Source organism: Limulus polyphemus, unplaced genomic scaffold (genome assembly GCF_000517525.1).
Source record: "Limulus polyphemus unplaced genomic scaffold, Limulus_polyphemus-2.1.2 Scaffold3291, whole genome shotgun sequence".
NCBI classification, from domain to species: Eukaryota; Metazoa; Arthropoda; class Merostomata; order Xiphosura; family Limulidae; genus Limulus; species Limulus polyphemus.
Genome location: NW_013668901.1, coordinates 34,942 through 47,490, shown reverse-complemented (window position 1 = coordinate 47,490; position 12,549 = coordinate 34,942). Strand labels below are relative to the sequence as shown.

The 12,549-nt window shown below is 33.7% G+C and overlaps 1 protein-coding gene across 1 annotated transcript in view; it reads right to left on the bottom strand.

The window, feature by feature from the left end:
- Positions 1-12,549, bottom strand: part of LOC106469086 (amino acid transporter AVT3B-like) — a 103,222-nt gene that overhangs the window by 66,845 nt on the left and 23,828 nt on the right. The window contains exon 3 of the mRNA XM_022397495.1: positions 7,243-7,309. Within this exon, the coding sequence (XP_022253203.1) occupies positions 7,243-7,309 (67 nt within the window). The remainder of the gene's footprint in view (positions 1-7,242; positions 7,310-12,549) is intronic.

Here is a 12,549-nt window from a genome sequence, read left to right as displayed (position 1 = left end):
ATATATATATATATATATATATATATATATATAAACACTGTAATATATATATATATATATCAAAAAGGATTTCAATAAACAATGTTTTATACTAGCAGATTATTAAAAAATAACAGCAACAAAATCTATTAACTCTTAGTATCATGATGCAAGTGATGAAGCAGAAGGAGTAGCACAATAATTTTGTATAACAATCCAGCATGTATAATGTTTATCTGCAGGAAATACTTTAAACAAAAATTCCCTGAGTTTTATTGTATGATACATTCCAGATTGTATAAAGAAAAGAAATTCTATTGCAAATTATAAATGAATAGTGGAAAAAAACACCAGGTAAAGTGTGTGGAACATTATGTTACAGAATATATTCAATGATAAAGGATTTGCAAGTTTTTCTATATTTTAAGTTTTAATATTACACTGAATACTTATCAATAACATTCAATGTTAATATTTTTCTTACATACAAATTAATTTCAGATAGATGCCTTTTCACAGAACTGAGAGCTATAACCTTATGATCCCACCAAAAAAGTCTTTGTATATGTGACAAGCTTTTGAATGAAACTTCCACTCCTACATGTAGTAATGTGTTCTGTACCATTTTATGATGCAATCAGCCGTTAGACTATAACCCTCTAACAATAGGAGGGCAACACATCTTCCATGCAAAATACTACATTTCAGCACATTGCGTATACAAAAGACTCATTTGCAATGAGGCAAAAGAGACAAACCAAAATTGGAGAGGAAGGGTGAGTGGTTCTGTGAAGAGGTGAGTATCTTTGTGAAATACGTTTTCAAGTAAAGAAAACGTTAATTTCAGAAACACCACTCATCTCTCCACAGAGCTTAGAGCTAGAATCCCTTAAAGTTAAGAGGTCTAGTGTAGGTAAATAGAGTCAAAAAGATAAGTTCCTTTCAGAGGATATAACAAAAGAAAGTGATTACTCATAGAGCATATCACCCAACAGGGACAGAACTCAATGAGAGACTGCATCCTTTTCATGCAAAGAATTTGCTTTGCCCAATATAAGTGGTATATTCAAAGGCACTATCAAAAGAAAAAAAAAACCTTGGACAGTGCTAAAGTGTCACACAGGTGGGTGAAATGTAATGACTGCTCAACCAGCCTGTATATTTTAGGGGTTGGCAGAGCATGTATGGGCAGTTTGACTAAAACAATAAGTCAGGTCATACAGTAAGTGAGAAATACTTAAGTGAAACACCAGAGTAAAGAGGTGCAGAAATGAACCATCCCAGACCTGTATCCAAGGAGAACACAAGACTTATCTGAGTTCTCTCTTTATTCATTAGAGGAAAATGGGAAGAAAGAACTTGCATCGAGAAAAACACAGAGAGGTGCTTGGACCAAATAGGAATAATTTACCATTTTCATAAGGTCTGTGCAATGGATTACTGCAAATAGGAGAGCAGTTGCTAGCCTGGTGAGAATGCAAGATTAGACCTGTTGCTTTTTTTTCTTTTCTAAAGTACAACCTTGAAGGTAAAATAGATATATAGCCAAAGAAATTTTGCAGAAAACTCCTCAAAAATGGGCAATGAGCAGGAGCAGATGGGCTTAACTTTATCCCTCACATAATGCAAATTTTGTGAGGGAGAAGTATTTTCTGTAAGTCAACACTGGACACGTTGGCTTTCACTGTCTCCAGTATGTGTGTGTGTGTGTATATATTTCATAGCTAGAAAGATTTCTTTTCTTTTTTAATAAGTTTCTTTTTGTATAACCTGAAATAAAAAAAAAAATAGTCCAAATTCACCTGCTTAGAGTCTCAGAGAAGATTGGAGAATGGCGACTGGAGGGAGGTGGAATACAAGTTGTCTTCAGAGAAAATACCTCCACTATCATTTCTTTAATCCACTGACAGGGATATGTTGTCTTGAAAACAAAAGTGGGTTTGAAATCAAGAAGCATAGGTCCTGAAAGCAAGTGCCCCTCTGTCAGTGGATCGATCAAACAACAGTGGAGTTGTTGAAATAGACCAAATCAGGATGTCCAGATAATTGGAACGAAAGATGGTAGCGGGTTCATTGAACTGCCTACCGCAAAAACAATGATGTGGAAAGACTGCTCTATAAAAGACCAAACAATTGTAACCCACTTGATTACAGAGGTAGTCATGAATAGATGGAAGTCTGAGTTGGAGGAAGATGAATGTTCAGAGGCTTGAGTGTGTGGAAATTTTTGAGGAAACATAACAGGGAAATGAGAGAAGGCAGTAGATCACAGAATTTATATTCCACTGGTCTGTCAGAATTCATTAAAAATAGCAAAATATTCCAAAAATGACACAATGTCATGCATGACAAAAAAAAATACATGAGAGCCTTGGAAACCAGAAGTTTTGTATCTCAGAAATGTAGATGAAAAGGTTGGGCCTACCCAGCAAATGAAGTGATAAATACTCCCAAATGAATCAAATACCTGAATAGGAGTAAATACTGACTTGGGAGCCAGACCAGCCAAGCCAAACAGGCATACTCCTAAAAGGTTAAGGCAGATGATGCCTCCTAGAACAGGGCTATAAGTTTCCAAATACCCAGACAATTGTGGAAATGTAAACCCAACAAATGCAGTTGTGTGAATGTTCTTGAAACTTAGTGAAAAAAAAAAAGATAGGTTTGAGCCATGAATTACAAAGAAGGCACCTATGAGAAACTTTACGGGGCCCAAGGACTCCTGCTGGAAAGTGAGTCCATAGATGGAGAAGGTATATAAGAGCAAATCTCTTATCAAAGAACCAATGCTGAGGGGTGGTTCCAGAAACAATTAATCACAAAGCCCAAAATGTCTGTATTAAGGTCATCTAATGGAATTACCTGAGATAAAACAGGGAGAGTGTAATTTCACAAAATAAGAAATTCATATGAAGCAAATACCAGAATCAAAGAAAATGAACTGGGCAATAGCTGAAGAAGAAAATGAAACTGCAACAAGAAAATGTTAGTGAAACATTGCCCCAGTAAAGCTGCCAGGGTAATAATGCACAGCCTCAGAAGGTGAGTAAGCTAAAGAAAAGGAAGAGCAGGTTGAGGGTAAAAAGAACAAAAGTATGAGAAGAAGAAACATTCCTCAGCTGGGAAAGGAGATTCAAGGAACAGTAGCCTTAGCAGAAGGTACAGAAGCAAGAAGTCATGAGTCTGAGATGAACCAACCACATGACGAACAATGGTGGTAACACTGCTTAACATTTGGCAATGAAAGAAAATTAGACAACTCCTCTAAAAGAAAGTATGAACCTTGGAAGGTTTCAGAAACTAGGAATTGTACAAAATAAAAATTTACAAAAGTAGAATTAATGGAGGCTGTGTATTAAATAGGTCTGGTAAGACTGTGGTACTTGGGCCTTGGTAATTTTGTACTGACACTGAAACCTAAACACTGGGAAATCATTTTGTTAAAAAAATTATATCAATGTTCAGGAAATGAGTCTTAAAATCTTGTAATTTAATTAACTCTCTCACTATAAGGTCAGTCGATTTGACAGACCTTGTAACCATTTTGTAATCATTGTAGTTTCCATATTATAGCTTTTAATACAGTAAGTATATCTTTTAGTAAACATTACAAGTCTTTTGTACACAAAAAATTAGATTTGGTAATAAAGCATTTTTGTTAAAGAATTTGTCTGGGAATATATATATATATATATATACTTTTTTAACTAGTCTGAGTGCAAAATGATTTCCATGTTAAGTTCAAAAATACTTTTCTTTATTTTAGAAATCTCAAATTTCATTTGTGTAATTTCTAAAACCTCCTGAATAACTTTTAAACATTTATTTCAGCACAATTTTATATTTTATCTGTTATTTCCTCTACCCTAACTCTATACTAGGTTGGTCAATTTCACCGACCTCTTAGCCACCAACGAAAATCTAAATTACCTTTTTCTTTATTCTAGAATGACTTCAAATTGTAATATGAAACTACATTTGTTTATCCCAAAAAGCTTGAAACTCATAACAGTATACATCTATTTATACTTAAAATGTATTGTTTTATTGCTCTCTGAACCCTGTCTAACTACTATTCATACCATTATATGTTGTAACTCACTTGGTAGCTCATATGCTATTGAACTGCATTGCACATGAGCTCTCATGAAAATTTATTATTATTATTATTATATTATTACTATTTATTTTACCTAATCTAACTTTAAAATAAAAAGTTTCATATTTTTACATTTTAGTTACTTTTATAATAATAAATAGAGATTACATAGGAAAAACAAGAAAGATAATACTTGCTTGGGTCTTTTTTTTTGCTGCTGACTGTCGATGACACTTAACCATACATTTTTATACAAATGTTAGTACAGCACTTAATAATTTTTTATTTAATCAAATAATGCATCAAAGAACACAAAATAAATAAAAAGCAGACAATGTCCCAGAATTATCTGGCTTTCTAGCAATTTGACAAGAATCACCAAAATTTCAATTAAGCTCATAGATATGTTTCCTGTGGGAATAAAGCTTGAACTAAAAAGTGAAATTGACAATTCTCTGTAAAGAAACAACATAATATAATATATCATTTCATAGAGTAAAACCTTGGCATTTTATTGGTTATAAATAACGTAGTATTGAACATCAGTGAGAACCATTGGCACTTTCTAAAAGGGAGGATGTGACAGGTGGGTGTGACAAGAGGGATCTGATTTCTGTTTCATGGATTGAAGGCTATAAAAATTATGCTTTACCTGAGTGATGACAACATTATAATGAGTAATTTACATTGAATTTCATACTTCTTGAAGGGGTGGTATATAAATTAGAGAAGAGGGGATACCTAGGGAGAAAATGTCACAATTCTGATACTAGGGGAAATTCTAGGTTTTATTTTGATGTTGCCTCATAAAATTAAAAACTTAAAACTTATATACTATTGACAGATGGATTATTAGCTATGAACATAGAAGTGGGCAGAACACCTTCATGGTGCTAGTTTTTTCTATGACAGTCCATGGAATAGATATGGTCTGACTCAGACAATAAAGCGAATACAGATAAAGAGATATATAAACCACAAGGATATCTCAAGTGGTCTTGCTGAACACCCATCTCACAGTGGGCACATGTAGAGTCAGGGCTGGTGGTATGAGCACTTTCTGTTATCCTGGCTTGATGCAAATTTGGGTAAGTATATCCTGGGAGACAACACCAGCCACCTGGTGAGATCCTATGTAATGAATGAGGGGCTCTGAAAGAGAAATAGTACGTATTCTTTTCTAAGACAGGGTGGTGATTAAAGAACAGCAATCTGTGGAAGCCAAAAACCATCATGAGATAAAACAGCCAGGAGGTTTAGTAAAGGAGATGAATGTGTGGAGAGAATCCACAAGTTTTCTGGCTAATTTTCCCTCTCCCAGTTTTTCAACTGATGAACAAGTGTAGAGGTGAGATTTTTAGCCGTAACACAGTATTGTTTTAAGAGCAGAAGGAAAATAAATTTCTTTAACAAACAGAATTACACAAAATAATAAAAAATTAAAATTAAGTATAAAGTCTAAGAAACTAAGAGTAAAAAAGTTTGGAAAATACAAAACTAAAGTACAAAAAAGAAAAAAATAGATCGCAATAAAGTAATGCAAAATAATTAATCACAGTGTTCATTTATTCACTCAGCTTTAAGTGCAAGTAAAATATTGATGTAAAATCCACGTAGGTCTGTAAGTTATCAAGTCAGAATCCTGCTTATTCAGTATATATATACACACAAGTAGTATAGGAATTGGTATGTTTATGTGGTATATAAACATATCATGTTTCTAGCCTCTTATTTCTATTTCTTATTCTAAGGTTATCAGTTATTCCTAAGTAAGTGCAGTTTTCACATAAAATGTGATTAAGAAAGTTAAAGACAATAATCATAGCCATAAAAGAAACCCAAGATAACACAAATATACATTCATCTAGCATATATTAGGTTAAAGTGACTATAAAGTGCATCTAATTCTCAAACAATCTAAAAACAAATTTTGAGATTATATTGACAAAACTAAATAAAACAAACTTTAATAATAATAAAAAAAACATGCAACAGTTAGTAGCACACTTCACAACAGTCACAATGTCCCAGTGGGTACAAAAAATAGGAAATTGGTAGAAATCAGTGACAATTGGTTAATCAAATGACAGATCAGGCTTCATATATATATTAAATTCTTAAACAGCTTGTCTGCTGAATAATACAACAAAATAACTGAATATCATATATGCTACATAGTTTTTCAAATCCTTTAAGAATATAGGTTCACTGTAGTGAGTAAAACACAGCTAAAAACACCATACATATAAAATATATTCATCACTACAAGAAGTCTAGTCTTGTATTTTCAATTGGCCATTGTTCAGGGTTAATGATGATGAATGGAATGCCATAAAACTGGCATAACTCAGTGACAAGTGTTGAAGCTAGATTGGGCTTCATGTTCATTTTTAACACTTTTCAGGTCTTTTGACAACATTTTCCCAAGAGTCAATGAAATGCATTACTCACATAATAGCTTGATATGTTTCTCACAATATTACTGCATCTAGCTTGTAAAGCGTTATAGCATCAGATAATTAATTCCATCTCTTTCTGTGCTCCATATGCAAGTGTAGCTTGGCTTCCAAAGTTTGTAACATCTTTGGGAGCACTGGTTCTTGAAACTAACAATTAAAGGCCCACATCTGCAACATATTAGAAAATTTACATGGACCAAGAAGCCATTCCAAGATTCATGACAATCAGGAAGGAACCTCTGAAAGCAATGGTTCCTGAAACTAACAAGGCCCAGACCTACAATACGTTACAAAGCTTACATGGACCAAGAAATAATTCCAAGAATTTTAACAAGCTGGAAGTATAGTTTCCTGACACTAAATAGCTAAGGTCCAGATCTACAACACACCACAAATTTCACATGAACCAAAAAGTTACTAATTTTAGATAATGAACTTATATTTTACATCAGCACTCATTTTGCTGCATCTAATAATTACTACTTTTTAAGATCTATGAGCTCCTTTCCATGTGGAATTTTAATTACAAATGTCTTTCTTTTTTTCAATCAGTGCATCAGTGCACCAAAAAGACTGATCAACTACGAAAAACTGATAATATAATATATTAAAACATCTCTCAACAGTAAATTAAATAAAGTTTCAATTATAATTCCACTTATTAAGTATTATTTTGCCTCGTTGTTATACAAAACAGAAACTTACTTGCTTACTCGACTAACGTAACTTGATAAATTTTCTGATATAAAAATCAAGTAGGCACAGCAAAAACCTGGAGTGAATAAAAACAAAATAAAGAAGTAAGTAATGCCTGAAATTTATGATAAAACTAAAGCACTTTCATTAAACTTTATAATCAAATGAAAACAAAACTTTTTTCTGCTCCTCTTACTCTGTTTCTTGTATTTATTTAGTGTGTTTATTCTTGGCTTCCCACTTTTCATTAATATTTTTTTTTACATTTATATTTTTGGTGGTACTCATAATTGATATGATGTTTTTTGGTATTGTTGAACTGCAATTTTGTATAAATCTTTTTTTTTTACTTTATTAATTAGTGTTGTTTATATTTTTTTACTTTATTAATTAGTGTTGTTTATATATTTTTACTTTATTAATTAGTGTTGTTTATATTTTTACTTTATTAATTAGTGTTGTTTATATTTTTAATCCATGTAAAATGATTATACTGAAATATAAGAGCAAAGCTGGTTTTAAAACTGTGTATGTAATGATTAGCAATTAATAATTTTAACAAACTTTTTCTTGAAAAATACAAAGGAGACACTTTATTTTTTACTCTACTTACATACATTTACTTCTAATACACAGTAGTTCACAGTCATACACACTCAGCATTAGCATATAAATACTCAAAACCTACAGTTGAGATTTTTGATACAATTCCCAAACAAACTTAATATATCAAGTTTAACCTGCGAAATCTTTTAAAATGTGGCTGTTATTAGGGATCTAAAATGGCCATTATCAGATATGGGTGCAGATTTGAACAAATATATAATATGATTATTGAGAAGAAAAAAAAATTTAAGTGCTTACATCTTAACACGAGTTTACTCATCTTTTTTTGTACCATTTAATAAACGTTGCATTAGAAAGGAGTTGGACACGTTTTATTTTGTTCTGTACAGTTATTATTTTTCTGGTTTTTACTTACAATAGCCATATTTTTATAAATGACTTCTCACAAAAAATGTAACGTGTTGAGCAAAGATAAGATAATTACTGAACTATTTGATGATAATTTGTCCAATCTTCCAAGTGAAGGTGTCAGAATGATCCACAAACACATCCACATCAGAATCTTCAAAAATGCCAGAATGTCCAAATTTGTTCAAATCTGTTTTGGCTCATTGTCTTCGAAAATACTGGGCTAGTCAAAAGAGGATCTGTTGACCAATAATCTTTCCTTGTCTGTCCCATTAGTAGAATAAGGCCTAGGAGTTTTCTCATGTCTCCAGGTGTAACTTCAGACCATTGAAGTCCTTTAGATGACATTCTATGTTTCTCTGCAGTTTGATTGTGGTACGTACACATTTCCTGACAAAACATTTCCAACAAGTCATCACCAAATTGGCAATACTTTTGGGTTCAGATGGAGTTATAGTAACCCCTGGATTTCCTTCAAACATTTCCAAGTTCAGTGGAATATCTATTCCTGACCAATTATCATAACAGGAAAACAAATCACTAACAGGAACATTTGTAAAATCATCATCACTTTTTGATTCAAAATCAGTTGAGAGCACAACAACTTTACATATCTTTGTAGGACTAACAATGTCAAAATGATAATCAGAAAATGGATGAGTCTTCAGGCAGGCTCTTCAAAATTCAACCAGTACTGGATTATTTCCTCAATAAATACAGGACACTATACAAACCAAAACAACAGTTGTCATTGGATGAAGGCATGATTCCATAGAGAGGATGTCTAAGATTCCGAACATACAACCCTGCAAAAATTGTAAAATATGGCCTAATTGTGAGAATGATGTGTGAGGTTATATTTGCAACATGGAGATCTATACTATGAGGGGAAAAAATTGGAGGAGACTATTCTTTCAGTTCTTCCTCCCAATCTTGGATTGTGACACCACATATACCAGGACAACTATTACAACAGTACTTCCATTGCAAACCCGTTCCTAGAACATAAAACAAGAGTCTGTGGAACAATTAGAGCAAATAGAGGGTTGCCACCAAGTCTGAAGTTTCAACAATGAAAAAAAGTGAAACAGCTTTCTGTAGAAAAGGTGGTGTTCTTGTTTTCATATGGAAAGACGAGAGAGAGAAGTGAGAATGGTTTTAACCATCCATGATTCATCATTTTCTACCACAGAAGAAATAGAAAAAAACCTGTGTGTGTTCTCCAATACAATGCCCACATGAAAGGTGTTGATTGTGCAAATCAGTACCTCTCATACTACACCATTCTCAGAAAAACAGTGAAATGGACCAAAAAGGTAGTACTTTATCTAACAAATTGAGGCCTTCTCAATTCATATATTATCTACAAAGCCCTGAATCAATAGAAAAAAATAAAATATAAGCAGTTTCTCCTCTCTGTGGCAAGAGAATGGATTACTGATAAAGAGGAAAAAGGCTCACTGGAACTAGAGAGGAACGAACCTGGTCCATCATCTGAAGGTACAAGGAGAGCCCCATATAAGGATCCCCCAGGAAGACTGTCTGGTGACATGAAGCAGCATATTTCATCTACAGGAAAAAATAAATTTTCTACCAGAGCCTGCAGAGTTTGTAATGCCCATGGGAAAAGAAGTGAAACACAATACATATGCAAGTTTTGTGCAGTTCCACCCCATATGGGAAAATGTTTTACAAGAGATAATAATTTAAAAATTTACTAGGGGTTCTTCATGTATATACTCTAAGTTTCAAATAAATAATAAAAAATACAGTTGAGTTATAAGCAAAATAAAACACGTCCGACTCCTTTCAAATTCAACATTTTAATAAATGGCACACAAAGACGCTCTGCACGAAACACAAGTAAACTCCTAACCCGTCCGGAATGTGTTAACCTACTTGTCCCAGGGAAAGATAATTTCACCAGATAAATATTGGCAATTATAATATTTATTCAGAAAAGTTTGGACACAGTGCAGGATGTTATAAAAATACATGTTATGCTGCATACCTGACTTTCTTCTCTTGAAAACTTGTATTGCATATGTTTCTCTTTCAGCAATAAAAGAATAAAATGCATGCCAAGATACAATATGGGAGGAGTAATGGACTTGTCCAGGAGAGATGATACTTGCATTAGCTTCATTCAGGAATACCCTTGATATGCTGATTGTGAATGATGAAAAGGATTTTGTACATGTTCTGTGCCAGTTTTTGAAACACCATATACGATGTCCAAGCTTTCATAAACAAAACTTCTGATTTTCAATGTGCCACTGACAAAATTTTGTTCCCCAAGTCGCTTGAGGTATAATTATTTTTATATATGGTGTTTTCTCTATAATCACATTATACAATGTTTTGATAGAGATGATAATTCCTAAGCTATATTCTGTGTCAATTACTTGTAAGATAGTTAAAGAAAAAATGGGTTATATTAGGTGTGTAATTATAAAGAAAATTTCATATTTCAGTGCATCATATTTCTCAAACAGTATGGCACAGGAAAGTGAAACTGCACAGAGTTATATAAGGTGTGTAATTCTAAAGAAAATTTCACATTTCAGTGCATCGTATCTCTCAAACAGTATGGCACAGGAAAATGAAACTGCACAGAGTTATTAATGCTTCAAGTGTTGCAAATGTCACAGTTTTAAGTTTCTACTGGGGCTGACACTATAACTTAATGTCTGGCCAAACACAGCAACTGTTCAAAATGTGGTCCTCCAGCATCCAGAATGCAATGCATCTATGTGAAAATGGATATTACAGTAACAAGGCGCATCTCATCCAGCATATTGGCCACTTCCTATATATGCTTCTCACAGTACATAAGTGACACCAAATACATCCAAATTAGAAATTGGCTGGTGTTTAGTCTGGTAAACAAGATGGCCATCCAAAAGGAAAGTGACTGAAATAATTCTGTCTTGAATGTTCTCCCACAAGATGGGTTTCACCTGGTTACCAATATGTAGAGAGGCATCATCATTTTTGAAAATTGGAGTGTCTACTATATTTTATGTTACAGCAAGGGAATCGTGCAGCATTTACCGAGTAGGTTTACTGCTGGTTCTTTAAAAAAGGTATGGCTCATAACAGTCAGCTATGAAACCATACTACACTATAGCTTTAGCATCATGAAGACGTGTCGGAAACGTTATTTTGTTTATAATCACGTTGTATATCAACTCATATGATAAATGAAGGCATTTACATTATTTTATTAAGGCAACTTATGAGTTGTATAAAATATCAGCATGTGCTGTGTGTGTGTGTATTACATGCTATCCATTTGAAACATGTCTAAGCTCCAGGTACACTGTATCTGCCCAGCACTTGAATGCATCACTCTTATCAGCAGAATCCAGTCATGATCAGTTGCATCAAACACTTGTGGCCCACGAGTTGTTGGAAGAAGATGAGATACATCTGGTGAAAGCTGAGACACAGGAACTGCACCATAAAATAAATTCTACACGAGTACAGAATTTCACAATTTTTGCTCCTGGATGACCAAGTAATGCTATGTCACAAATGATCCATAAGATGTGACTGGAGTTTGATCCACAGATGATTACTATCAAGCTTTTAATGGAACAAGAGATAACACCAATTTCTGAGTATTTGACATTGCCTGTTTCATCTGGTAAGTGCCAAATGTTAAAAGAGGAAGGGAGCCCCGAGACACTATGTAACAGAAGACAAATGAAGCCAAAGACTGCATTGTAGGACTAGTTTCTCTTGGTTGACACTCATCTTTAACTCATTTGAGTGGAATAAAATGGCAGCATTTTTTGGAACAAATCTTTCCTATTTCTCTTGTGATTTGGTCAGAAAAAAATGTCCAATGTGTGAACAATCCTTATTTATTTTTACTGTAAGGAACTTATGATTTGGGCATGACTTTATCCAAGGCTCTTTACTTCTTAAACTTACCATTTACAAATTTAACAATTCATTTGACTTTACTTCTGATTTTGGAATGGTTTGTTGCTTATGCTGGATGCTTTGGCCATTTACACTTACATTTTGTACAGGGTGTCCCAGAAGTTGAACCCATAGGGAAAAATACACAATTTATTCTTAATTTATTTATTATTCAAATTGCATGCCATTAACAGCTATACACACCAGCTCCTCCTGACATACCACCAGCAGAGGAGCCCCTACGTGTCAACACCAACCCAGGCAGAGATCATCAAAGCCATCAAGTCCTTGAAGAACGGCAAGGCAGCAGGTCCTGACGGCATCCCGCCGGAAGTTCTCAAGACAGACATAGCAGCAGCAGCAGAGACACTACATCCTCTCCTGCAGAAGATTTGGGAGCAGGAGCAAGTG